This window comes from Coffea arabica, chromosome 1c (assembly GCF_036785885.1).
Source record: "Coffea arabica cultivar ET-39 chromosome 1c, Coffea Arabica ET-39 HiFi, whole genome shotgun sequence".
Classification (NCBI taxonomy): domain Eukaryota; kingdom Viridiplantae; phylum Streptophyta; class Magnoliopsida; order Gentianales; family Rubiaceae; genus Coffea; species Coffea arabica.
In genome coordinates, this window is record NC_092310.1 from 53,956,407 (window position 1) to 53,984,222 (window position 27,816).

Sequence of the window (27,816 nt, forward strand, 5' to 3'; positions counted from 1 at the left end):
ACCTCAGGGGAGGTAAATATAATTAACCCTTAAATTTTTACCCAAAAAGGAAAAAATGGTCAAAAAAGAAAAAGAAAAAGACCAATTCTTTTTTTTTTTTTTTTGGTAAAAAGTCCTTTTTGTTGAATAGCCCAATTTTATAAGAGAAATGGTGTGAGGGTCAGTGGGCTGGGTCGAATATATGGGCTCAAATTCAATTATGAAAACGGCTCAATGAATTCATTATGAGTTGCACTTCTAGACAACGTCACAGCATCCAAAAGGCCCATAATACCTCCTCTGGCTTCACCGCTTACTTCAGTCCTCCACCCCGGGAGTCTGGTTGGCGAAAGCGGAGCTGCTCAGGTATTGCTCCTCCATGAATTATCTCCCACTACTTTCGTTCCTTTTTCAATTTGGCAGGAATTTGTAGAGCTTAGTATTATATTGGTTTCTAATGAATTATTATTTCTTTCTTTGTCTGTAGACTTTATAATTGTATTGGGATAATTATCTCTTTGTCAAGATTCTAGAACCATCGATTCATTTCCGTGTAGCCAATTTACTTGGGTTTTGCTCTTTTATGCTTGAGTCAATTTCAAAGAGTTACATGCCTGTTTAATCTTCATGAGGGCTTTAAAGTTGTAGAAATGAGCTCAGTGTCTGGGTTTTTCAGGGCTGAGAAGTTTGTCAATTGGAGATTCTCCAATTGTGATGTCCTGTTTTGGTGTTAACTAGCTTCGGTTGTGTCTGCTATGTGGAGTGTAGTAGTAACTTTGAGTGGTATGCTACACTATTGCAAATTATTTGTGATATTGTTGGCATTTTGGTATCATTGAATCTTCCATTTTAAAGGGTTTTTTTTTTTTTTTTTTTTTTTGTCGCCGGGGAGGGGGGGAGAGGACACGGGGTGTTGTTTGCACACGCTCTATCTGTGGACTCATAGTTGAAAGCTAGGTTACGGATATTGGAGAGGTCTGTTATCTTAAGATATATTGGGACTTAGAACCTGAAGATAGAGCTCTTGCCTTAAATCCTACTTCAGTTAATTATGGTAGGAGAGAGTTTTCATTTTTCCATTTTTTCTCTTATTTCTTTGCCAATTTAGTCACATCAGTCCTTAATCCTGACGGGCTCATTTCCCCAAGCTTGAATGAGAATCATGAGCATATTTTGCTTGGTGATCATGAGATTAGGGGGTCAGTTTTTCCCTGCAATTTTTCCACTTGCATGCTACTCTTGCTGCCTTGGCTTTCCAAAGTGTTTAGGGTTTTAGGTTCTCTGCACAGGGTTTCCAAGAAAAATTTCTATTTTCCGCGCAACTAACATTCAGTTTTGTTGAACTTGGTGCCTTTTGTGTTAAGAAGTAGCGTATTGTACGTACACACCAGTTAGGTGGAGTTATAAGTTTGAAGTATTGAGCTAATAGGGTAAGATGTCTCTAATATTTGTATTCCATAGAAGCAAGGTGCCTCCAAGGCTCCTGTTGTAAACTTCAAACTGATTGCGGTGGTACCTCTTTAAAGGAAGGGTATTGACAGTGCCAGGAAGCATGAATTTTATTTGTATGATTTGTTAAGAAACATAAGCTGGATCTAATATCTCTGACTGGATCTAATATCTCTGACCTGTTAATTATATGCATTTTCTTTCTCAAATCTATTTGTGGATGGTAAGTATGTTGTTATAGAATCTCAATTAGATCTTGTTTGAATTTCTGGGTGTGAAATTCCAAATTGTCTGTCTTGAATGGGGAGCTTTGTGTCTTCGTAAGTTTTGTTATAGTCTGCATGTTTATTCTTGATTACATATTGTCTTGCTGCTCAACTACACAATCGGCTTGTCCCGATTTGCTTGTGCTTGTCTTAATGTACCATTATCAGACCAACTATGCCTTCCCTGCTGTCTCTCTCTCTCTTTTTAATTATTTTTGTTGTTATTTTTTAGGTTAAATATCTGAACCGGGAAGAATGGGTCGGAAAGCTGGTACCTTATACATAAATCCAAAGAAATTTGGGGGTCTACAAAAGCCTTGCTTGAAGGAAACAATGACATTTCTAAATTGTATGGCTCTCAACCATAACAAAGATGATCACTGTGAACGCCAAAAGAAGCTTTTGAGCGATTGCATGGATGCTCAGGTGATTGCAATTTAAAATGGAAGACTCCTCCTATTTCAGAAAGAACCAACTTCTTATGATTTCACTCTTAACTGAATTGTTTTTTGCACCAGTGCTATATAGACATCTGATTTGAGACTTGCTTGCAGGCTGGTAAAAATAAGAAGCCATGGGGCAGCATTAATTATCAATTGCAGAGGCTTATGAGGGGAAGAAAATAGTTCCTTTTAACATATCTAGTCTATTGGCCTTCTTATTTTGTTGTCTGCGATTCTTGTTGCTTGAGTTGGTCAGGCAGCAGTGTTTTTCATTTTCTTGTAAGCTAGATGATGTTTATAACATTACCATCACAGCTTTCCCTGTTGCTTTTTCTTTTAGCGATTGTTCTTCTGATGGGTATTTTCATAGATGAGCCATAGGGAATTATATTAGCAAGCCTACACTTGAATCCACCGGTAAGACAGGTTATTGATTCTGTGATAAACAACGCCTTGCCGGTCAAAAATTTTATTGTGCAGATTTGGCAGTCCTGTTACTGTAATTTGGCCTGAAATCATGCGTTTAGCGGGATTTTTCCCCTGTTAAATGTTAATGCATCTCAAGTTACTACAGCGAACCAAAGACATCAACATGGGATTACGAGCTAAACATTACGAAGTGCCAATTAGTAATATCTTTTTATGACTAGTGATCTACAAAAGGCAAGGTAGACCTCGAAGTTCAATATCACAAGTTGTGAGCTTAACAATAGTTAAAGAGCCTAACCTGGCTAGGTTAAGAGATAATTGAGCATGTCATGACGTCGTTAGGATTTCATGTAGTCCTTTTATGGCCCTAGCCTGTAAATGGACCTTTGTGAGCTTCTAGGATATCTTTCAGGCCATGACCAATAATACCCAGTTGGTCCTATACATGTGACCTGCTATCAGCAAAAGAACTGCAATAGCTAAATGGTGGTGTGCAATATCCGTCACGTGGAATTTACAAAGGGATAATTGCAGAAACCTCCCCTGAGTTTTATGGTAATAGTATTGACCTCCCCTATGAGTTTTGAAATAGCAATCACCTCCCTAAAAAAAGGTGGACACAATTTAATAGATTCTTCATGATCAATTTACTAAAATACCCTCACTGAAATTTAATTTTACCAAAGAATGTGATGACTTAAACCTAATAAAACGTTTGTCATTTTGATAATTGTAGTTTACACTAAATTAACTATTTATGCATAGTTTAACTAAATAACTAAATAACTAATAATCTAATTAATTAATTAACTAATTATCTGTTGACATAAATAGATAATTAACTAATTAACTTTAGATGCTTAACTAATTATGTAACTAGTTAATTAACTTCTTAATTAACTAACTAACTAACTCAAGCTGCAGTCTCCGTCCAGCTTTGATTAAGAGTATGCTTTAGTGTGAGACTAGTTTTAGAGGGAAGAACAAGGCGGCAATTGCTGAGGAAGATGGCGCCATGAATTGGCGCCAATTTGTTACAAGTTGCTCTTGAGGTGACAAGCTGCCTACTTGCAGCATAAGAGAGTGTGCCTTGCAGATAAAGTTCTAACCATTGAGAGAAGGAAACATAAGAGAAGAAAATTGGAACTCTGGCTTAGTTCATGGGAGGCTGATTGTCCGTGAAAGATAAACAACATATGTGACCGTGAGCTAGGAACCAATTTTGAGCATCAACTGCAGTCAATTTGCAAGAACTGAAGTGGAGTAGGTAAATAAATTTGTACTTTAGCTCTTGTATGATCATGTTTTTGAATACTGAGTGCAGTGAATGCATGTTTGTTGTTCCATTATGAGTTGAATGTGTTAGTAATGATCAGAAACAAATGTGATGTTATTGTCAGTAATGATCAATGCCAAATATGATGATATTGTAGCTGGTTTTAGATGAGCTGCTGTACTCTGCTATTCATGTTGTTTTAGACATGTTTATCAATGGATGTTTTGATCATGATCTATTTTTCGATCTTTTAAGATTTGTATCAACTCAGTGAATGCTACAATAGTCTTGAGTTCATGACTAGTCATCAGTGTAGACATAAGTGTCTAAACTAGATACAGTTGTCTGTTATTTGCTACTTACATTGCTCAGTTTCTGCCACTTTTGAAACCTAGGATGGCTCTTTTTTCTGCTTATGATATAGCTGTTCACTATGAGGAGAAACAAGTGAAAATTTCAAATATCGATCCAATTGGTTACTGTTACCTTAATCTACTATTTGATGTTGCTGAGAAGGTGTTCGGTGAAGTCCCTGGGCATCTGAATAAGTTAATACATATGAGGTGTCAGATTCCTAAGACAGATCGTATGTTTGATATTTCAGATGATGATAGTGTACATGAAATGTTCGAAATGCATAAGTGTGGAAGAATGATTAATGTGCATGTGCAGGATATGGATGTTATTCCATCTTATAAAGCTAATCAGATAAATGAAAATGGTCATAACACTGATTTGAACTTAAGAGAAAAAGGAAAGGACAAGGTATGTGTTGTTGCCATTGATGATTCTGAGGGTGAATATAGTGATTCCAGCTCTGATTCAAGCTGGCTGCACAGCATGGATAGTGACAATGAGAAAGATTTAGATGTTCATAGCGATAGTGGTGAATCTAACATGTCATTTTCTGATTTTGATGACACTGAGGAGGGTGCCTTAGTTCCTTATTCTGAAAATGAAGAAGAAACTGACCCTGTTCAGCAAGCTTTGAAATCAAAACTGTGGACGTACAACCCAAAAGTAGAGATAGAGTTTAAGAAAGGTGAACTATTTACTAATGTCGATGCATTTAGAGCAGCTTTAAAGGACTATGTAATTCAGAAAGGATTTCCAATTATGAGACTGAAGAATGAGAAGAGCAGAGTCACTGCTGTTTGTGGTGTTGAAGGATGCAAATGGAGAATCCATGCATCACCAGTTTTAGATTCCATGACCTTTATGATTAAGACTTATCAAGGTGAACACACATGTGTGATGGACAGGAAGAACACAGAAGCTACAGCTGACTGGATTGCTAAGAAACTAGTTCCAATCATGAGAATTCACCCCAACATGTCCACCAAAGGGGTAGAAGCTGAGATGATTAAGTATGGTGTGCATCCAAGCAAATGGCAGATGTATAGAGCACTAACTAAAGCAAGAAATGAGATTGAAGGCAATCACATTGAATCGTATGCCAAATTGCCAAAGTATGCAGAGCTGATCAGGAAATACAACCCACAAAGTATCTGCAAAATACATTATGATAGGCCTACTCTTCTTGTTGAGCCTAGATTTCTCAGAATGTTTATTAGTTTCAAAGCTCAAAGAAGTGGATTTGTTGAAGGCTGTAGACCCTTTATTGGTTTTGATGGATGTTTTTTAAAAGGTGCTTATGGTGGTGTGCTTCTCACAGCAGTCACATTAGATGCTAACAATAGCATTTTTCCTATTGCATTTGCTGTGGCTGAAGCTGAAAATAAAGAAACCTGGAGTTGGTTTTTTCATTACTTTGAGGAGTTTTTTGGGCCATTTACTTCAGAAAGTGGTTTTCATGGTCCTCTAACCTTCATGAGTGACAGGCAAAAGGTGAGCTTCACAACAGGCCTTGAACATTATTCTGATTCTGTTTTGAAGGCTGCAGATTCTGGAATGCTTATGTACTTGTCAATGATTCTGTATTTTTTAGTGTAACTTGTTTGCATGTTTTGGTGATCATTTCAGGGCTTGAATATAGCTTATGAAGAGAAAGTGCCTGTTGCTAGTGGAAGACATTGCTGTAGGCATATCTGCAGTAATTTTAAAGCTCAATTTCCTGGTATTCTGCTTAGTAACTTGTTCTGGAGAGCAGCAAAAAGTTTTGATGTTGCAGGACATAATGAAGCCATGGCTAGCATAAAGGAGTTAAACATAGAAGCATGGAAATACTTGGACAAAATTCCTAAAACAACATGGTGCAGATATACCTTCAATACTGGACTAAAATGTGATCATGTCACAAATAACTGCACTGAGTCCTTCAATGCATGGATAGGTGAGCTCAGAGGGAAGCCTATCTTGACACTTGTTGATGGGCTGAGGAAGAAGTTCATGAAGAAAATGCATAAGCGATATCAGAAAGGGTGCATGCTCACCACTGCCATCACACCAAAGATGCTTGGTAAACTACAAAAAATAGGACAAGTATCAAGACAATGTGAACTCACTATGGCTTCTACTGATGTATTTGAAGTGGGGGATATGAACAGGTCCTACATAGTCAATTTATCAGCTAAAACTTGTGATTGTGGAGCATTTCAAATTTCAGGCCTTCCTTGTAAACATGCTGCACTAGGGATTATCTACAAGAGAGAAAAGCTGGAATCCTACTGTGAGCATTGGTTCTCAAGAGATAAGTACTTAAAGACATATTCAAGTATGATTCATCCAATTCCTGATGAGAAAATGTGGCCACCTATGCCATATGTTACACCTGTAACAGTCCTGCGTCCTCCATTAAGGAGAGCTCCAGGTAGACCAAAGACTAAAAGGAGAAGGGAACATGATGAAGGACAGTCTGCGTCACAACCAAAAAGACATTGCTACATCAAGTGTGAAAACTGTGGCTCTTTTGGTCACAACAAGAGGTCATGTCAAGGAGCACCTGTCCAGAATAAGAAGAATGGCAACAGAACTACTGGCCAGCAGGTGCTATATGTGCTGCAATTGCTACTGAATGTGATTATTTTATATCAATTCATTACTTACAATTAGCTTGTTCCTTAACAACAGAGCTATAGAAGAGGCAAACCAGGAAGAGGGACTGCAAACACGGGCCTGTCAGGAGCAACTCTTTGGGTAAGATTTTGTTAACTTATTTAAGATTCTGATTGTAACATTTATAGTACATGCCTTGTTGAAACTAATATTACTTGTCAATGTTTACTGCTAGGATCATGTCTCTGGCAATGTTCCAGTTGTACACTCAAGCCAAGGCAGCAATCCTTCTCCTTCAACTCAACCTGCACCTGCAACTGTGAATGTGCATGTGCAGAATCAGAGCACAGCAACCACTTCAAAGAAAAAGGTGCAGTTGAATGAGTAGCTTTTATGATATGCTTCAATAAAATGCTTGAGTGTAATGTTCAACACGTGTGATTGTGCAGAGAGGAAGACCTTTAAGCAATACTGGAGCATCTGCTAGAGGGAGCAGCAAGAGAAACTACTCAAATACTGCTCAGATCACTCAAATTGTGGAACAAGCTGGTCATCAGCAAATTGCTACATTTCAAGTTGCTACACCTGCATCTGAATCCATCAATGCAGCTACAACACTGCACTCAACAAATGTTAGCAACAATAGCAGTTTTAGTATGCAATTCTGATACTATCTCTATAGTTTTGGCAAGTGAATGCTTACTGCTGAAAGTATCAACTCAGTAGTATGCCATTAATTAGGTACATAACAGAGCTATTTTGTACTCTACTGTGGCAGTTTTAGACATGTTTCTGCCTCTCACGACATTGCAATCCTCACCATCTGTTCTAAGTGATTTAATGGTTCAGATGGTGTTTTGAACCTTTTGTGGATTGCTCAGTCATGCTTTGCTATTACTTGCCTGTTGTGTTTCACTTTTGTAGTACTTCAAATTACTGAATTCTGATCAGACTTGTTGTATTAATGCATTAATCTTGTAATACAAGTATGCTTCTGTGACTGTTTTGTTTTGTATTGTTGGTAACAAGTGATTTTGTATTGATGACAGTAGATATAAACAGAACTCTGGTTTGCATTTATATTGTAAACTACAAACGCTGCTGCATACATGATGAAAGGAACTTGTTCCTCTCCTATGTCTTACATATAAATTCGAACTGCAGCTATATCTACTTCATCACTAATGTACATTTCTGGATAGCATCAGCCTATTGACTTCACAATATGGATGAAAACATAAACAGCAACAAGTATGAGATTGATGATACAAAGTATAGCCACTGCACTTGTCAGAACAGTTGGCATTTCCCTTCTAACAGCCATAGACCTTTGTTGCTGTAGGTGCGATTGTAGCACTGAATTGGTGTCATAGTTTCTACTGTTAACCTCTTCTTCTTCTGGACCCTCATACCACTGGAAGTACTTGCATTTTGCACAAAAAAAGTATAATTTGTTGGGGTTGTTTTCAGACTCAGAAATCTTCAATGTTGCCTTTCTATTGCACCAGCAATATTTGTTTTGTATTGTGAAGGATGTAGGAGAGTTCCATGATGTTCTCCTGTGGCTGGAAGAAGCCATTTTCTGATTTCTGCAATATGACTTGAAACTGCCAAACTGAGTATCAAGCAAGCTGTGTTTTGAGCTAGAAAATTGCTGCTGCATACATGAGTCCAGATTCTGGTATTCATTTTGCTACTGACCATCGTTTATAAGCTAGTGCCTTAGTTACATCAATTAGCCGTTAAGTAGCCGTTGGTTTCTCAGCAAATGAAGTTGTTGCAGGTCATCATCTGGAAGCATGTTGTTGCATTTATACCCCCTGAACTTCTTTGTGCTTAATGAAAAAGCCCCTCCCTTGTTAATACTACTTGTCAACTAACATCAGGGCAAATTTGGAACAAATTTTTTATCTCACTTGTACAGCTAATTTTTTAATGGGAATTGAAGTTGCCTGGACTGATTTTGCAACTTAATGTTCCTGTTGAGGGGTGCTATCTGCCATTTCAGAACTTAGAGGGGAGCTCAGTGCAACTGTCAGTAGTTTCAGGGGAGGTTTCTGCAATTTTCCCATTTACAAAAGAAAAGTTTCATTCATTATATACTATCGTCTTTCTTTATTAGATTCATACAAATTAACTCTAATTTCGTTTAATTAACTCTATTGTGTATTCTACTACAAGTAAATTAGACAATAGAGAGAGTTGATGTCCTACGGGGAACCAAAGGTCAGGTATCCCTCAAAATAAGACGTGGGAGGGGGGCAAAATGGAAACTAAATAATTGTCGTATGGTTCATAAGAAAACAAAATTATGACACAGACAAGAAACGAAATACTACTTTTAGCTCTCCACTATGAACTCCAATCTAACCAATAAAAAGCTTTCCGAACCCGAGAAAACACGGAAACGGTACTTGGGCCGATGGAAATCAACATCACCCTAAATCAAATGCCAGTAATACAAAAATTCTCTTCCTCACCGCGCATCACGCTAGCCCCCCCCCAACCCGGCCCAACCCCAGAAAAGGCCCACCAAATTCCCTCCCGCACAGAGCCCCACAATAAGTAGAAGGCTTGATTTTATTTTAATTTAATGCCGAACCACTGACACAGTTAACAGGAAACGAACAGACAAAGCTCCATAGGATAACAGAAACTAGAATATGACGTTAATAATAAGGTTCAAGCAGCCAATATGGCGCGACAAAATTAGGATTCGAAAACAAAAACTGATGGCACGACAGAAAAAAATGATAGGCTCAGAGCAGCCGACATTGCACGACAAAATGATGTTTTAAAAATAAAAAAGACTGATGGCAGCAAATAATCCTGAAGGCCATCATATATCGAAACAAAAGGCAACATACGAAATCCCGATAATCAAAAGAATCCACTCTCTTAGTCAACCTCTTCAATCTTGGGGCCTGCACCGCTTGAACCGCCTGAGGGAGCATCATCATCCATGGCACCACCACCCATGTCACCACCTGCACCTTGGTACATCTTGGCAATAATGGGATTGCAAATGCTCTCAAGCTCCTTCATCTTATCTTCGAACTCATCAGCCTCAGCAAGCTGGTTGCTGTCCAGCCATGAAATTGCCTGATCAATAGCATCCTCAATCTTTTTCTTATCAGCTGGACTGAGCTTTGATCCAATCTTTTCATCCTTCACTGTGTTCCTCATGTTATAGGCATAATTCTCCAGTGCATTCTTGGCCTCCACCTTCTTTTTGTGTTCCTCATCCTCCGCCTTGTATTTCTCGGCTTCCTGGACCATCTTCTCAATCTCATCTTTTGAAAGTCTACCCTTGTCATTGGTAATTGTGATCTTATTCTTTTGTCCGGTGGTCTTGTCCTCAGCAGACACATTTAAGATACCATTGGCATCAATATCAAAGCAAACGGTGATCTGAGGCACTCCCCTAGGAGCTGGGGGAATACCAGACAGCTCAAATTTACCCAGCAGGTTGTTGTCTCTGGTTCTTGTTCTCTCTCCCTCGTAGACCTGAATCAGCACACCAGGTTGATTATCTGAGTAAGTTGAGAACACTTGTTCCTTCTTTGTTGGAATAGTTGTGTTCCTAGGAATCAGAACAGTCATAACCCCACCAGCAGTCTCCAAACCAAGAGACAGCGGTGTAACATCCAACAGCAAGAGGTCCTGAACCTTCTCATTACCCTCACCACTAAGGATAGCAGCTTGAACGGCAGCACCGTAAGCAACAGCCTCATCTGGGTTGATACTCTTGCAAAGCTCCTTTCCATTAAAGAAGTCCTGCAACAGTTGCTGCACCTTGGGAATTCGAGTAGATCCACCAACAAGCACAACATCATGTACAGTGCTCTTGTCCATCTTAGCATCCCTCAAACACTTCTCAACAGGCTCCATACACTTCCTGAAGAGATCCATGTTCAACTCCTCAAATCTGGCACGAGTAATGGTGGAGTAGAAGTCAATACCCTCAAAGAGAGAGTCAATCTCAATTGTAGTTTGAGCAGTTGATGAGAGAGTCCTCTTTGCTCTCTCACAAGCAGTTCTCAACCTCCTCAATGCTCTTGGGTTCCCACTAATGTCCTTCTTGTTCTTCCTCTTAAACTCCTGGACAAAGTGGTTCACCATTCTGTTATCAAAATCCTCACCTCCCAAATGGGTATCACCAGCTGTGGCCTTGACCTCAAAAATTCCCTCCTCAATTGTGAGCAGGGAAACATCAAATGTACCACCCCCCAAATCAAATATCAGCACATTCTTTTCACCTGCACTAGTAGCCTTCTTATCTAGCCCGTAAGCAATTGCAGCAGCTGTGGGTTCATTTATAATGCGCATAACATTCAGGCCAGAAATGACACCAGCATCTTTAGTTGCCTGACGCTGTGAGTCGTTAAAGTAGGCTGGGACGGTGACAACTGCATTCTTGACTGTTGAACCAAGGTAAGCCTCGGCAATCTCCTTCATCTTGGTGAGCACCATAGAAGAGACCTCCTCTGCAGCAAACTGTTTCTCCTCACCCTTGTAATTCACAATAATCATTGGCTTATCGCCTGGACCAGGAATGACCTTGAAAGGCCACAACTTGATGTCACTCTGTACAGAGGCATCACTGAATCTCCTACCAATAAGTCGCTTAGCATCTGCCAACAAAAAAAAAAGTGAAAACAAAGACATCAGAAGCAGATTCCAGAGCTCACTGAATAAAAGAGAATCACAACTAAAAACGGAAATCACACATCTGAAAAAATTTACCTCAAAACATATTGAGAGGTAACAGTACTAGTTGAACTAATAATATAAAAATCATGAGTGGAACCAGAAACGTTCCTTTTAGGGTTTTTTTTGGGGGCCCGGGGGCGGGGAGAGTGTATCACGGATGCCATAAAAGTTTATCACGCCAATGACACAACAAACTAATAATAATAATAAGCAGGAACGCATTGAGATACATCATTCAGTAGATAACAAAATGTAATATTGCTGAATGTTAATGAAATAGTTAAAGCAAACTCACAAGTCAAACTGTTAATCCAAAAGGAACAAAGTTGCAATTCCTTCGTAAAAAGCACAACAATTCACCTAGAGTTGGCTATTTAACTCCATATGATAACTACCAAACTTTGCTAAACAATTGATTCACAATTAACCAAACTTATCGAATCAAATTCAAAGATTAAAAGCCAAAGCCAACAAATTAGCATGCGCTGAAACAACTATAAATAGAACCTATCCGAACAAAATTGTTAAAACGCACACAGTAATCCATCAGAACGCGATAACTTGAAGTAATTCCTATAGACACGACAATGATTTAGATCTTCAACACGTAGATCCATTGCAATCTAAAACCACCATGAGAAAACAATAGACATTCCAGACTTTCAGGTTCCTTATAGTCATACCAAAATCGAAGCCAAAAAGTACATCTAAAAAAACAAAGATGCAGTAACAATGTAGCAAGTCAGAGAATTCGGAAAAAGGAATAAAAGATCTAAAGCTCCTTAAACGAAAGATCTCCATATGGTAGACAGAATATGCATAAATCCTACATATAATTACAAATAGATGCTAAGTACAAAAATACGCGTACAAAAACAGGAGATCTAGGTCGAAGAGATTGCTTTTACCGAAAACAGTGTTAGTAGGGTTCATGGCGACTTGATTCTTAGCCGCGTCGCCGATGAGACGCTCAGTGTCGGTGAATGCAACGTAGGACGGCGTCGTTCGGTTGCCTTGATCGTTGGCAATAATTTCGACTCTGTCATGTTGCCAAACGCCGACGCACGAGTACGTGGTTCCTAGATCTATTCCGATCGCAGGTCCTTCACCTTTTCCGGCCATTGTATTCTTAATGCTGCTTCTAATTTAGGGCGAGAATAACTAAGGAACAAAAAAAGAGGCGGAGAGAGAACGAGACAATACAACAACTAGGGTTCGGAGGAATGAGTGAAGAGGCAGAAGGCGGAAAAGTGGTGTGGTATATATTGAGGTATTTGGTTGGCCGAAGCCCTAATTTTTTTGGGTTCTAGAATCTTCTGCCAGACCACTTGCCATCTAGACGTCATATATTTTTTTTATTAATTGTCTTTCCTTTTTCTGTCCAATCCCTTCACTCTTCGTATTTTGTTTTCTGTTTCTTTTTCAGAATTTATAGCCAGTCCAAATTGGACGCTTCTTTTTTTTTGGGTCATGCACTATTTATTTACTCTACTCCTATTTCTACTTTAGCTTAGTTTAGGGGAGGCCCAATTATGCTTAACCCATGGAAGTTAAACTATCGTCGGATCAAACGAATGCACTACGTGTTCATATGAATTTGAGAAAATCACAAATTGTAGCAAATAATAGTAGATAAGGTCTGAACCACCGGTTGACTATTTATTTGCCCCAAGTTTTGGTGATTAGTAATCGGACCAGGCCTTAAAGCCCAATTCCTAATTACTTCTTGTTTGGATTGATATTTTTCTCCAAAAATTTTTATGTTTTCGTTAACATATTTTTTAATAATTTTTTTACTTCACATGTATCACATTATTACAGTACATGTTTATACAAGAAAATAGCAATCCAAACTAGTTCATTTTTCTCGCCAAAACACTAAATATGACATCAATATGGAAAAATCGATAAACCAAAATTTGTTGAGTCTAATGGTGATTTTTATAGGATTATCAATGGGGTCGGATCAACTTCAAATTTGCATGTTTGGGCCGAAAAAAAGTTAATTGAGCGTAAGCTTTAATTAGGACAAGTAGAAACAAACTAAATGTGCGTCGAGATTAGATCATACTAGGTTCAGGTTTGATTAAAACTCAGTCTATATATGAGTATAATTATATATATATTAAAAATGTATATATACATATATATATAATATCTATAATTTATAATTATACATATTCTGATATAAACTATTAATAATTTATAATTATAAAATATATATTATATATAATTATGTATTTAATTATGACTTTGGGTAAATAATGTGATATAAGTTTGAGTCTCTTAATATAAGCCCGTGGTCCAAAATCCAAAATTTCATATAATTTGCGAGTTGAATTTGGGTTTGCTAAAACCGGACTCGAAGAGTCGAATTGGCACCCATAATTTTTTACTTTTGAATGGTAGTATGATTTATTAGAGATAGCATTAATATTTCTTTAGTAAAACCCACATGGAATCAATTGTATTAGCGCTGGCATTCCCCCATATGGATCAAAGTGTGTGCCTGAATTTAAAACAAGTTGTTTCTCATTCTACGTAGCCCAGCCCAAGCCTTGATCTTTTCAAAGCTAGCCCCATGCACAAAACGAATCGAACCAACGCTGCAGAAGATTATTTTAAACTTTGCCCAATTTTGGTCACATGTATGTGGCACGGCTTTTTTGAAGCGCAGTTGATTGGTGATTCACGTCAAAATAAAATCACTAGGCATGTTTTAACATTGGAATGAAATAAGTCTCCTCGCCCCTCTGGGCAACTCAATTGGTTTCAACAAACCTCCTTAGGAGCTGGTGTTCAGTGTCCGCAAGGATCCGAGTCCTGTGGTTATTATGTTTGAGAGGATGGGGCCTCTCCTCCTGGGTCAGAGTGGAATTAGTCGGGTCTCGTAAGAATTGACCCAGACACCCACTCTGTCAAAAAAATCCGAGTCCTGTGGTTATTATGTTTGAGAGGATGGGCCTCTCCTCCTGGGTCAGAGTGGAATTAGTCAGGTCTCGTAAGAATTGACCCAGACACCCACTCTGTAAAAAAAAAAAAAAGTCTCCTCTTTTTTTCCTTTTGGTTTTTTTCAGGCTTAAAAGAACAAGAAAAGCATTTGAATGTCTTTTGACTATATTTAGGGGTGAAAGGTGAATACAGACAGCTACTTTACACTTGACTTGATCTTGTTTGATATTGGTTTCTTGTCTAATCTAATTAATTAAAGATTGAACAAAGATCATACACATAACAACTTTTAAAACTTCGGCTCAATTGATACAAAATGTGAAACTCACGTGTGAAAAAGGTAATCTATTTGAGGTTGCTTCAAGTTTAGAATGTGGCTGGGAAACAGAATTGGTATCGGAATCGAGAATAAAACAAATCAATGTAGTTATCCCATAATATTAGAGAAGCAAACAGATAGAAACCGAACTTAAAACTCAGCCGATACTCAAAATAATCTCCAACGAATTATATGCTGATCTAAATTTCTTTATCTCTTCATTGGGTTCCTCGACTCCCGAATTGCGCTTAAAATGGCTTTAAGTTTCACATTGTCAACACATGTTTTTAGAAAAATGAAGGGGAAAACAATAAATTTTTTTTTTCAAAAAAAAATACTTTGCCATTGACCTTGGGCTTCCATGGACCCCTCCCAAAGTTTTTCGGACAAGCAAACCCAAAAAGAAAACAAAACCACTGGGCTTACTTATGGGCCAAACTTGATCCAAATCACTAAGCTCAGCAACAGCAACAACACGAGGAATGCTGCAGAGAGTCGAAAGTGATTGAAGGCTACGAAGAACATAAAGTAATTGGGGACGCTGTGGGCTGATTGTCCTTTTTTCTTCTTTTTTATAAAGCAGGGTAGGGAAGGGCGGGAGCTAAGAAGCAATCAAGGAGAAGGGAAAAAATTAAACCAAGACCCTCTGACTCCTAAATCTCAACCTTAACCAGGCTTACTTATTTCTTCACTGAAAAAAATATGGCCATGTGTATTAGGACAAATAGAGCATATAAAACTGGCCTGAGCTAGGGAACTATGGTTGAGTTTTTTTTTTTTTTTTTTTTTAAATATCTTAATTAAGCTGGTATAATTTGCACAGACAATATAAATCTAAGTGATGATCAGAAGCACATCGGCTTCACAATTTAAAAATTGCAGGGAGCCAACATTCTGACCCACCCAGGTGATCCACAATTCACCCACAAGGCCATAAGGCATCCGTCGCAGTCGTTTGCATGTGCAAATTTTCGCTTCAGAGCTTCTTTTTTGCCTTCAAAGAAAAAAAGCAAGTGGCCGTCCACCCAGGTAAGATAGACAAAGGGCTAGGTCAATCTGCTTTCATGCATAATTAGTTTGAAGTGAACCCTTCTACCTAAAGGCTTCAACTATATATGAAGCAAACAAGGTCAGGATGCTCGTCCTTGAAAAATTGTCACACGAGAAAATTGAAAAAGAAAAAGGATGAAGCAAGAAAGAGAGAAAGAGAAAAAGAAAAGAAAGAATCCCTGGATCTGACATTAGGAAGAAAGAGGTAGGAGGAGCGGGAACGTACACAAGTTAAAGCTGCAGTATTGCTCCTTTTACAACTACGTCTGCATTCATGAACAGCTGCTTTTAGCATCAAAGTTTGAGAAAGAGAATTAGATTCTGAGACCACCAAGGCACCTTCTTGCCTTCCTCGCAAATCACTTCCCATGAAATACTAATTTAATGAAGATAAGATCTACTGCTATGTTTTAGATCAACGAGAATTAAGGAAGGAGACCGTGATCTGGAAGTGGGGCAGTAAATTATGTAGTAGTATAAAATAACATGCCAGTTTTGGTTAACAAAATACATAGATGCCATCATCTTTAGATCATGCACGTGATGGACCTCATAAAAGGAGGGGCAAAACCAGAATCTTTGGAGTGAAAAAGAACGTAGAAACAATCAAGGGAGAATTAAGTTAATCCGGATCTCATCATTCTCTGAGTCATACGAATGGATTTACTTACCCTCTTTATCAGAAATGGCTGGATGTACCATGCATGGCGTCCATGTTATACAAATGTTAACTCGATCGAGTTATACAAACGCATGTGTCAGCATTAAGAGAGTAGAATTTGAGATGTCTTTTTACGTTTTGGGTAGTATTTAATTTGAATATTCTGAAATTTTAATTTAGGAATTATTTTCTAGATTTGAAATGTTTTGGCTCCATATAGATTAAGGGTTTTTGGAGATTTTTTTTTAAAAAAATATTATACTATAGTATTGTCTATGAAAAACTTGTCATTGTAGTTGTTTGTTGGGGTAATTTTAAATTTTAAATTTTATTAACATATTTTTTTAAAATTGAAAATACAACCACTATTCACCACCACAACATTCCACCGCCACCCTCTCCCTCTTCCTCCCTTCCTCCTGCCGGCCCCTTCCCCCTTCCTTCGGAGCTCCAATATCAACTAGAGGGATCCCTCCAATCCCAATTTTGGAGCTTTGGAGGAAGGGAGGGGTTTGCCGGAAAAGGGGAGGAGGGGAAGAGAGAGAAAGGAGAGGAAGGAGGAAAGAGGGAGGAGGAGGAGAAAGGAAGGAGAGGGAGGAAGGAGGAAGGTAGTGATAGTGGCGATGGAGAAGGGAGGAGTTGTGGCACTGATGGTAGCTAGCAAAGGGTGGTGGTGGGTAGCGCTTGAAAAAAGGATGGTGGTAGTTTTTTATTTAATATTTTTTGTTGTTTTTAGATGTAGTTGAGTGTTTTAAGAGTTTGTTATTATAGATATAACAAATAAAAACAGCTTGTGAAAAAGGGAAAAAAAAAAAAGGAGAATCCGTACGGGGCCAAAGTTCTTCACATTTGCCCACCAGCCAGTTCACACTTCACATACTAGACTAGAGTACCTGAAATTTGTACAACCTATTCATGTCAATACCTCGATGGCTGATTCCTCAGTCCGTGACGAAGATAGTCAAGTTTGTGTTGTACACTGTTGAACTAGTAGCATGGTGTATCACGGCATCATACATGCAGCAGTCGACCACCACATGCCCTAAACAGAGGATAGGATAGATCATAGATGGACATGATTCTTAACTATGAAATGAAATGCTATTTCCATCGGCATCAATTTTCTTTCGGCTGTGGATGACATAGGTAACCGCTGGTCATCCTTCATTGCCACCACCAGAAATCATCCACTGCGAACTCACAAAAATTCGAGCTCTTCATCCAATGATATATTGTTCGCGAAGTGTTTGGATCTTTCTTCTTTTGTTGTTACCTTTGCTTTTCGACCAACTATTGTTCAATTAGAAGTTCATGAATAGGACAAAAGCATGATCCAAAGGCGTAGATTGAAAACCTCTATTTAGGATTGAGAAAAGTATTTTTATTTATTATCGGAAGAAGAAGCTAGCCTTTCTATTTTTGGGCCATATTTTTTTTTCCCCCTTCTCACAACGTTTATGGGACAAAAGTTCAAAATATTGGTATAGCTCTATTCTGAAATAAGAAGTGTTGAATTGAACGAGGAACTCAAGTCGTTATAAATGTCTTGATTAATGAAAGTCTTTGCATATTATAATCAAAAGTTGAAGCGCATCTTCTTTTGGTTTCCTTTCATTAATTTTTATTCATCTCATCTTATATATACATACGTCAAACTATATCTTGTTTGTCCTCTTTTCCTGGATATTGAATGCGACACATCCTTGTGCATAAATAACATTATTAATTTTAGAAATACTTTTATAACTGTAGAAATACCACAAGCAAAAAAGAAAAAAAGAACACCTTATTCTCTTGAGAACTCAAACCCGGCCCTATGGCCTATGTAATGTAGTGGGGACCACGATAAGGGTCAAACGTGGCAGCTTTGATGTAGAGACCGTGAGAATCTGCTGAAAATGATAGATTGATTGGGGTGGTGAGGTGGGACCGTACCTTTGTCGTTGTATCGGATGGCTCTCGGGGCCTCTCCACCATTCCATCGAGCGAGTGCGTGCGTGGCCCTCTTACGCGTCCCTATGTCTTGTAATTAGCTACTTTATTACTTAGGGCCACTTTGATTTCTAGTATTTTATTTTTCATAGAAACCAAAGTGTGTTTGAGTAGCAAATTAATTGCACAAATTATCTGGTTGCACCATAAATAAATTTTTTTATCATATTTTTATTTTATATAAATTACATCAAAAGGTGTTATAATTAATATTTTTTTTTCAAAATGTTATCCCAAATAATCTTTTATCCAAGCATCCTCGTTAATTTTGCAGAAGAGCAGAATCATATAATATAATGTACAGGCAGAAAAACTAAGAATGTGTATAGTAATACTCATTTCTTTTTTAATTGACGAAGTATTTTTTTGGATAGGATATTATTTGAAATATTATTTGGAATAATTACTGTAGCACTTTTTATGATGTGATGTATGTGAGATAAAAAGGTGAGTTGAAAAATGTGTTTATGATGCAAGCAAAATATTATTTGGGATGAGTTTTGTATCCAAACACTCCCATATAAGCCAAGAAGAGAGCAAAACAGGTTGTGTGGCTATACTATAGGGAAAGATATGGAGAGAAAAGTAGTATGCAGATTTTATGCACATAAAACTAGTCACGTATTCTCTTATTCTTGAAAAAGGATCAGGCTGCCAACTTTTTACATGTTCGAATATTCTGGACTAGATTATGAAACTAATCAGAACCAAATGACGTGTTAAAGTTGATCTTTTTTTTTTTTTCTTAAATATTGATTAGTTTTCTTCGTATGACTATAGGATAAAACTTTACTATACTATCAGTATATATATTAGCAATTTAAAAGCATATTACACGTGTAAAATTTAAAGTCAAATTCAAATTTTTACACATTGATCGTGCATATCTCTATACTATATATAAAGCTCGAGGAAGCGGGGTTTGCGATTAACATTGGGATTAACGCTCATGAATTTCCTTTTCAGCCCTTATAAAAATTATTTTTATGTTAACTACCTATACTCATCCATGATTAGTTTTATTTTTAACTATTTAACTATATGTTTTCAACGTAACTACCCCTAAATATTATAACTACCAATATAAAACTATTTTATGAAAAATATTTAAAGATTAAGCTTTACTTTAGTAATAAAAATTTTATTTAAAATATATGACCTTAAATGTTATATATTTTTTTATTACACACATTGGATGTGCGTTGAGTACTAGTATATATGCATGTGTGTGTCCCATTGATATATGTCTAACCGTTGGTTTAAGTCACAATCATAAATAACCGCTGGTTTGTGTTGCTGGCAGCTTGTCTTTTACTATGAGTTTCCTATAAAAAAAAAAAGAGAACCAAAACATCCTCAAGGGGTTGTCTTCTTAGGCACAAGCTGCTATAAAACTACTTTTCCGCAGGAGAGGTCTAAAATGCAATTGATGATTGCATGATTAACAATTGAAGATATCGCTATTCAGTGTTTACTTTTGACTGCGTAGGCCCTGATATTTTTTTGTTGATTTAATTAATACGACAAACACTACATATATCCGTTCTTACAAGATTAATTAAGAGTCCCAAATTGTTTTTATCCACCCTCATGCTGCGGTTTATTACGCTGAAATGTAAAATATAGAACAATCAGGCAGAAACGAGGAAGCTGATCACTGATGCAGAATACATTAGAACATTAAGGTCAATGTTTGCAGGTGTTTAAGCGAGTAAGTAGGCTTGTTGAAAAGGCTTCTATAGACTCATCCAGCGAAAGTTTATTGGCAATTGTTAAGGTTTGCGATAGGACTTATTTAATGATTCACCTGAATGTTGCTTTTGATCAAACAAGACTTTTCAAATGCCAGAGAAGCTTTAATTTTTCAAATGCCAAATGAGTTTATACTTGTTTCGTTCGCCAAAAGTGAACTGAAATAGTCTCCAAAGGTAAAGAACATCCATGCAAAGGTATAGCGTCATCTTAAAAAGCAACCCATTCATCGAAAAAGGAGAAAGAAGCGAACGAGAAACCATAAGCATACGTACATTTGAAAAAAATGAAGGAGAAACCAAAAGCATATATATACATATATATATTAATGAAATTAAGTTTCTAGTAATAGTGCATTCTTAACCTACATCCGTAACTAGTATTATGATGATTATTATTAATTTTTTGATGCAAATGAAAGATTTAAATTCGGGACCTTTTGCTTGTACTTCCTCTCTTCACGTACCACTCAATTCATCCCTCTTCCAACAATAACTAGTATTAGTACATTAAAAAACGGCCCTGATCCTGGGGAAAATTTACATGGAGCTTCTGGTTGATATTCCATTTATTGGCACAGAAGAATTCCAACACCGCATATGAAAAGCCTAGAATCTGGTGGATACAAACGGTTAGGCTTGAGATGTAGACCAGTCGTTTCAGCACACAGGAAATACATGGACATGGACATGCACGAGTTCTCGAGCATAGAATTCCAATCACTTTTCTTTCATCCCTGCCTTTCACTGTTTCAAATTTTACATTCTTGCAATATAATGTACTAAAATCTTTCGTTTTTTTTCCTTCTTCAAATTCTTTACCAGTTGTATTACTTCATGCTTGAAGTTGTTGATCTGTCAGGTAAAGTAGTAATCAGGTAGTAAGTATGAAGTGTGGCGTAGAGCATTAAATAAGAGATGAGATGAAGTACGCGACAACCTTTGGGGCTGAGAGCATCAAAAGAAGACGGGAGGCACAACCTTGTATGCATGCCCTGGAGAAGCAGCACATGCCAATATCTAATTCTTTTTCTCCTATTGCTATCCATTCAACTTCTAAATTGCTGTTTATTCATACAACACTTGAATGGCTAGTAATTTAGTAGATGAAGCTTGAATCAATGATATTATGAAGTTGGCGTAGATGCAAAATTCTGCTATTAATATTTCTCTATGATGATCAGAAGGGAATTCAAGAGTATACAAGCTAAAAAAAAAAAAAAAAAAAAAAATCTGCTGCAGCACAAGGAAATTGAAAGGAAGTAAAATTCACATTAACAAAATAGAAAAGAAAAGTTGACAAGATTAATAAAAATAAAAAGTAGTAAAGACTTTCAATTTCTATAAACCCCAACAAGTTACAAAATTTGGTCGATCGTCCAAGAAAAAGCATCATAAGCTACAAGCAAGTACATTACGAGAACAGAAAAATGATACGAAAAGAAAAAAGTAGAATTACTAAAAAAGAAGCAGCTGTACTGCAGCTGATTAAGTAATTGTATATGCATCACGAGGCCAAAATTGATAAGAAATCAATCATAAAGTACAGTGAATGATTGTTAATGAACAAAAATGATGTACATGTTTCAAAGCCCCGTATGGAATTTTAGACTTGCGCAGGTCGATCCCACCACAATGGCCAGAAAGACAGCGATACCTATACATCCGTATATAGTTGTGTATATGCATGAAGGTTGAGACTTGAGAGGATTGAAGAGTCACACCCTCCCTTTTTCAAGAGCACTAACATACCATTGCCGGGAGAAGGGAGATGGGAGCAGCGTCACATAACAAGCTTAAAGGCTAAGGAACTTCACCACCCACTCAAAACCCTAGAACTAATACTATAATAAATACAAAAAGAGAGATGGAGAGAATGAGAGTAGTAAATTAAGCTAAAGCTACCTTCCCTTCTCCCTCTATCTTTAATTCCTTCATCTCTTCTTTTCCTTTTTCCCCTCCTTTCTCTTTGTTGGGCTCTGGTATTCTCTCCCTCTGATAGTGTGTGGGTTAGTGTGATTCTCCACCATATATTTCCAAAAAAAACCGACCAACCTTTATAAAAAGATAAAAGATCATCCATCAAAGAAACTATGGTTTTCTCATCTTTTCCAGTCTATTTAGATCATCCCAATTTGCACCAGGTATGGTTAATTTTCTGCAAAAGTTCATCCATTCCAATTCTCCCTCTCCCTTGTACATCTTGTTCATCAAAAAGCAATATTAAAAAGAGATTATATTCATATTCCTAATTCCTTTGCTCCAAACTTTTATTGAATATACTGGATGTACATGTGTGTGTAATTATATGCATGATCAGTCCCTTCACCTTTATTTTCTTAGCTTATCTTTTCTCTGTTGGTGTTTTTAGTTCCAGCAACCAGAGCATCAAGGAAGTGGTGTGGAAAATAGCCAACTTCCACCACCGCCCCCACCTTTTCCGGTGGGTGGTGGTGGTACCTCGATCAGACCCGGATCGATGGTTGATCGAGCCCGGTTAGCTAAGCTACCGCTTCCAGAGGCCGGACTCAAGTGCCCTCGTTGCGAGTCGACAAATACTAAGTTTTGCTACTTCAACAACTACAGCCTCTCTCAGCCAAGACACTTTTGTAAGACGTGTCGCCGCTACTGGACCAGAGGAGGGGCCCTAAGAAACGTTCCAGTTGGAGGAGGCTGCCGGAGAAATAAGAAAACCAAAAGCAGCAGCTCAAAATCTTCCTCAACAGCTGAAAGGCAGATGCCTGGGTCTAACTCAACTAGTACTCCAAGTCCCTCCAGCTGCAGTGCAGATATGGCTGGCCAATTTCCCCAACAAGCAAATCAGTTACCTCTTATGGCTGCTTTAACAGGCCTTAATCACTATGGGGGTGGTCATATTGGTCCGGGTATCGGTGGATTTCAAGCACAGATGATGCCTCCAACTGGTAATGGACTTGCAAACATGGGTTTTAACTTAGGAGGGAATGGGAACGATCTATCTGCTGCTGGTGGAGGAGCTGATCACTGGAGATTGCCTTCTATTGGGGGGTTTGAGGCGACGACAAGTTTGTTTCCATTTCAAAGTGAAGGAGTTGAAGCATCATCTAATTCCATGCTAGGAGATCATCAGCAGCTTGGTTCTTTGGCAACAAGCTCATCGGGGGTTGCTAGTCAGGTGCCATCCGTGAAAACTGAAGAAAATCCTGGACTCAATTTGACAAAGCAGTTTTTAGTTAATTCTGAGAATAATCAATACTGGGGTGGAAGTCCTTGGACGGGATTCTCTGGTCTCAACTCCTCTTCTACCAGCCATCTTCTATGACTGAACCAGCTCAAGTTTCAACTTCCATTCTCACAGCAACGATTAATGTCTTTCCTGAAGTATAACTATCTCAACTCTCAAGCTCTCTTTCATAAAGATTGTTACAACCTAAGTACACGCAGATGAGTGTTTAGAAAGTGAGGTTACAAGAAGGCCTGCTACCTCATCATGCTTCAGTTATGAAGAAAAAGACATGCATGGTACGGTCTGTCTTGGTCTTAAGTCTTACTTATATATATCCTATTCTTCGCTCGATAAGGGTATTTCTTGTGTGTTTTTGGGCTTTTCAGCTATAGCTAGCTGTTTTTGTGTGTCTGAAGATGTATGAGTTCTGTGTCTGACATATATAACAAGCAGATTGTTGTCATGGATCGGAACTTCTCTACATATGTTAGTATATCAATATATACTTACATATCTCAAACCCTAACCACATCTGCATCTCTAACTTTCTCAGCATAGATCGACCAGTATCCAGTTCTAGTATCAAACTGCATTTCATTACAAGCCATCAGGATTACTACATTTGTTAGTGAGCAGTTTAGGAGAGTTTGTGTCATGACTGAAAGTCTCAAGAGCCTATACACTGGAGACAATGTAAATTCTTTAAGATTCTTATGTTCCAAAACCTTTGGACAGAGAGAATGATCTTGATTCTTGATACTAGGGCTGGAGAAAGGCCGTCCTGAATCATCTATAGTACTTGGATTCATTCAAACTAATCCCTTCCTCGAACCTCGGCCGAGAGATTCCGTTACGTGCAATATGAGGTTGGTAGGTTCAGTGTTTGCAGAACCAATCTAGCTAGGAGATGGAAGCTTATCTTACTGTCAGGCATAATTTTCCAATAATGGTCGATAGTAATAATATGTATGGCTGCAGTACTGAGCAATGAGTACTGATTTGTCGGTTGTGCTGAGCAGAATTGATGAGACAGGAAAGAAACAGTAATAAAACGCCAAACTTCCACTCAAAACCATGCAATTATCACCGAACTTTGGAATAAGAAGATATTTGTGCCCCTTGGAAACAAGAAAGAACAAGAAACACGTTGAACTTTTGACTCCAAGGTCAAAACAATTATCGTTGTTAGACTTCTTCAATCTTCACTTTCCTGCTCTGTTGTAAACTTGTAATAGTACGGACTTTGTCTTTGTTCAGCTTGTAATGAGTTTCCTACTTTGCTGTAGGGATATAAGGGTAGGGCCGCCATGGTGTTTTTATGTTGAAATTTGTGGAGCTATGCAGCTTTTACGTTGGTCCCAATTCCCAATTCAGCATTTAGAATATTGAATCGATAACACGTATAGAACATATCTTCCACACTAATAATTACGTGAATAAATATTGTATTATAGGGCTGAGGTTTCGGGGTTGGCAGACTAAAATGGAAAGGGAATCAAGAAGATTTACTTTTACAAGGACCAATGTAACCTCTCGAGAACGAATAAAGCAATGGAATGAAAATGAAACTCTCTCTTGGGTAAATTGGATTGTTGTAAGAAAGCAACTTCCTTCTGTAGCTGTGTTTGTTATCGTTGAACGGCTCATAAAAAAGGAAAGCCAAGAAAGTACAAAAAGAATTAGTAAGTTGTTTTTGTTGGACCTTATCGTGAAGGTAGTTTTGTACGAGAGGAGCTCAGAAAACCAAAGCTAGCTGATGTGTTTTGGGGTGAGAGACCTGATCACAGAGTACCTCATATATAGTTCGTGCATGCATGTTGATCTATGCCCACATACTGAGGCCACAACCAACCATGGATAGTCGTGAAATGGTATCTTTTTCTTAATCTGTTTCCTTAGCCAGCTTTTACTTTTCTAGATCCCTCTCTTTCTTTCTTTCTTTATGTGTCTGTTTTTATCACTTCTTGAAACCCAAATAGGAACGGCTCTAACGGAGAATATGCTGCTTTATATGAACTTGCACATAACTCCTAAGCCATCTCCTTATATTATGTGACCTTTCTGAGATTAGAAGTTTTAAGTGAAAATTTTGTATATTAATGTCTCCATAACACCTGTCAAAGGAAAAAGGTAAAGGGATGAATAATAATACCATCTATGGAACGACGTGGCTACCTATTGTCTTGAAACAACTTAAATAAAATTGTGCACAAGCAAATTGCTTTGAACTTACCCGATCAGGATCAAGAGATGGCTGAAATCACAAAAGGTGCACAAACTAGCTACAGACCCTAGCTATAGTTGGATATAGAACCCCAGCGAATGTTATTTAATGATAGCAGTCTCCAGCATTGCCATCGGGCAAGATTTGAGCAGACCGCCGCCATGATTTGTGCAAAGTTAAGATTCATTGGCTATGTCATTCTTCAAATTAAGGTACGAAGCAAAGGTATGTAGTGGCAATTACGGGCCAACATCCTCAGTTCAGGGAGTTGTACATGTAACTATTGAGATCTTATGTCTCTCTCTGGCGGAATACTTGAAAGAATGCGATTAGCAAATATTTTATGCTGAATCTAGGATTTGGGTTGTGTTTACGGTTGCTTAAACACATAGGAGAATAATTCTTGATTACATATAGTGTATCCCACCTTTGAGTTTTTGACTTCTAACTAGAGAAGTATGGGTTTGTTAAAGCTAAAAGCACTGACATTGACATGTAATCCTAAGGCTCAAAGCATCAAAAGTCCAGTGATTCGAGCATCGATCGAATCATCAAATTTTGCATGAAATTATTTAGAAAAAAAAAACTCCAAAATAATCATGTCAAATTTTGCATCAAGTTATGTAGGAAAAAAAAACTTCAAAAGAATCATGTAAGTTTGAAAAACCTTTCCGAGCCAATTAGTATATATCAACAATTCCAATATTTTATGTCAGCTTTAAAGGGCAAACAAATGGAATAGGAAAAGGATTGTTACCTAAGATATATGATTAGTTGAATACGGCAAAGCCAGAGTTAAGTAAGTAACGTATTGATTTGAAAGTATAAAAGAGAATTTCTTACCGAAAACAACTTAAATGGAAACCGATTGAGAAGAAGCTGCTAAAATTCGAAACAAATTACGTGCAGGCGTGCAGCAAAACGTTGTTCGTTATCATCTCCTGTTTCTGGAGTTCAAGTTCAGGGCTTCCAATCCCTGACTACTTTCTACACGGGCCTTGTAAATACTCAAAAAACTATTACTAGACCTGCTAATATATAGAAGTAAAGGAAGAAAAAGGACGTTAATTAGGAAAGCAAAAGCGTTGGAAAGACTAGGAGACTAAAGAAGTAAAAGGACATGCACAGCAGGACCTCAATAAGCTTTGCTTACTGATCCTCTCGAAGATTGGTGGTCCAGTTCGACTCGTCTCCAAGGAGGCCATTGCCAAAATTAAAGCATCTAAAAATGCTGAATTTGGAGCCAAGAGAAAGAATGATGAGCCAATTAATTAGGTGGTGTGGAGATTAATTCCTGATTAATTATGTGGATGCACTTGTCAATGAACTGGGGCAAGACACGAAGAATGCTCATTAAGAGTTTTGCAGAAGCACACAAAGGCAATACTGTTGCTTCCATCCGATACTTGCTACGTCTTCAAGATTTTTAGGATTATCATAAACTGAAAAAACAGTTTAAGGCAAGAGATTATTGTTTCAATTTTGTGTTTTAATCTTTTCCACACTAGGAGGGTAAAATTTTTATTTTTTTTCTGATATTATTGTTGGGCTCTAAATAAATGTCTATCGCGTTCGTACGTAGAAAGAGAAGGGCAAATTCATGTTTCTTTTTTTTTTTTTTTGTGTTAAGGTACCATGCTTTGATTCTTTTTGTAAATTGAATGATTAGATGTTTATCAAATTTGAAAATTTTCGTTCTTGAGTGGTGTTTCAGAAGTTTTATTATTTTGTTAGCTCCTCTAGTTTGACCTTTTAAAGATAGGATTAATCTTGTAACTACTATCAGTACGTACTTGTACGTATTGCCAAGTATGGATACATGCCAATTATTTTAATTTGAATGCGAATTTTACTTTTTATCCATGTGAGATGCATTTATACTCACTAATGTATACACAATAAGTGTATACAAGATTAATTCTAAAAGATAGACAGTTCATTCGTTGATGGTTTGGCTTCTGATTTCAGCTCAACTAAAGGGAATCATATTGTGGCGAATGATAATTCAGTCAACGAGACCTATTAACATATTAGGATGACCCGATTATGGAAAAGGATGACTTTCTGCTCCTATTTTTTACATTTTGAAGTTGTTCATACGAAAGTTTCCCAGTGACTTGACCTTGAAAGTTGCTCATACAAAAGTTTCCTG

The 27,816-nt window shown here is 37.6% G+C and overlaps 4 protein-coding genes across 4 annotated transcripts; 3 read left to right on the plus strand and 1 right to left on the minus strand.

The window, feature by feature from the left end:
- Nucleotides 1–228: 228 nt before the first annotated feature.
- LOC113728979 (uncharacterized) lies at nt 229–2,616 on the plus strand. Its single transcript, XM_027253318.2, has 3 exons — nt 229–345; nt 1,927–2,120; nt 2,249–2,616. The coding sequence occupies exons 2-3, from the start codon at nt 1,950–1,952 to the stop codon at nt 2,318–2,320; spliced, it is 243 nt and encodes an 80-aa protein (XP_027109119.2). The 5' UTR covers nt 229–345; nt 1,927–1,949; the 3' UTR covers nt 2,321–2,616.
- A 781-nt stretch (nt 2,617–3,397) lies between these two features.
- On the plus strand, nt 3,398–7,777 carry LOC140036486 (uncharacterized). The gene is made up of 5 exons (XM_072077979.1): nt 3,398–5,690; nt 5,826–6,788; nt 6,873–6,938; nt 7,033–7,167; nt 7,247–7,777. Exons 1-5 carry the CDS (start codon nt 4,239–4,241, stop codon nt 7,463–7,465), a joined length of 2,835 nt encoding a protein of 944 aa, XP_071934080.1. The 5' UTR covers nt 3,398–4,238; the 3' UTR covers nt 7,466–7,777.
- A 1,667-nt stretch (nt 7,778–9,444) lies between these two features.
- Nucleotides 9,445–12,749, minus strand: LOC113728985 (heat shock cognate 70 kDa protein 2). Its single transcript, XM_072077985.1, has 2 exons — nt 12,419–12,749; nt 9,445–11,431 (listed from the first exon to the last, which is right to left on the minus strand). Exons 1-2 carry the CDS (start codon nt 12,630–12,632, stop codon nt 9,696–9,698), a joined length of 1,950 nt encoding a protein of 649 aa, XP_071934086.1. The 5' UTR covers nt 12,633–12,749; the 3' UTR covers nt 9,445–9,695.
- Nucleotides 12,750–21,963: 9,214 nt separating this feature from the next.
- On the plus strand, nt 21,964–23,903 carry LOC113728994 (dof zinc finger protein DOF3.6-like). Its single transcript, XM_072077989.1, has 2 exons — nt 21,964–22,379; nt 22,607–23,903. Exons 1-2 carry the CDS (start codon nt 22,329–22,331, stop codon nt 23,534–23,536), a joined length of 981 nt encoding a protein of 326 aa, XP_071934090.1. The 5' UTR covers nt 21,964–22,328; the 3' UTR covers nt 23,537–23,903.
- Nucleotides 23,904–27,816: the final 3,913 nt, after the last annotated feature.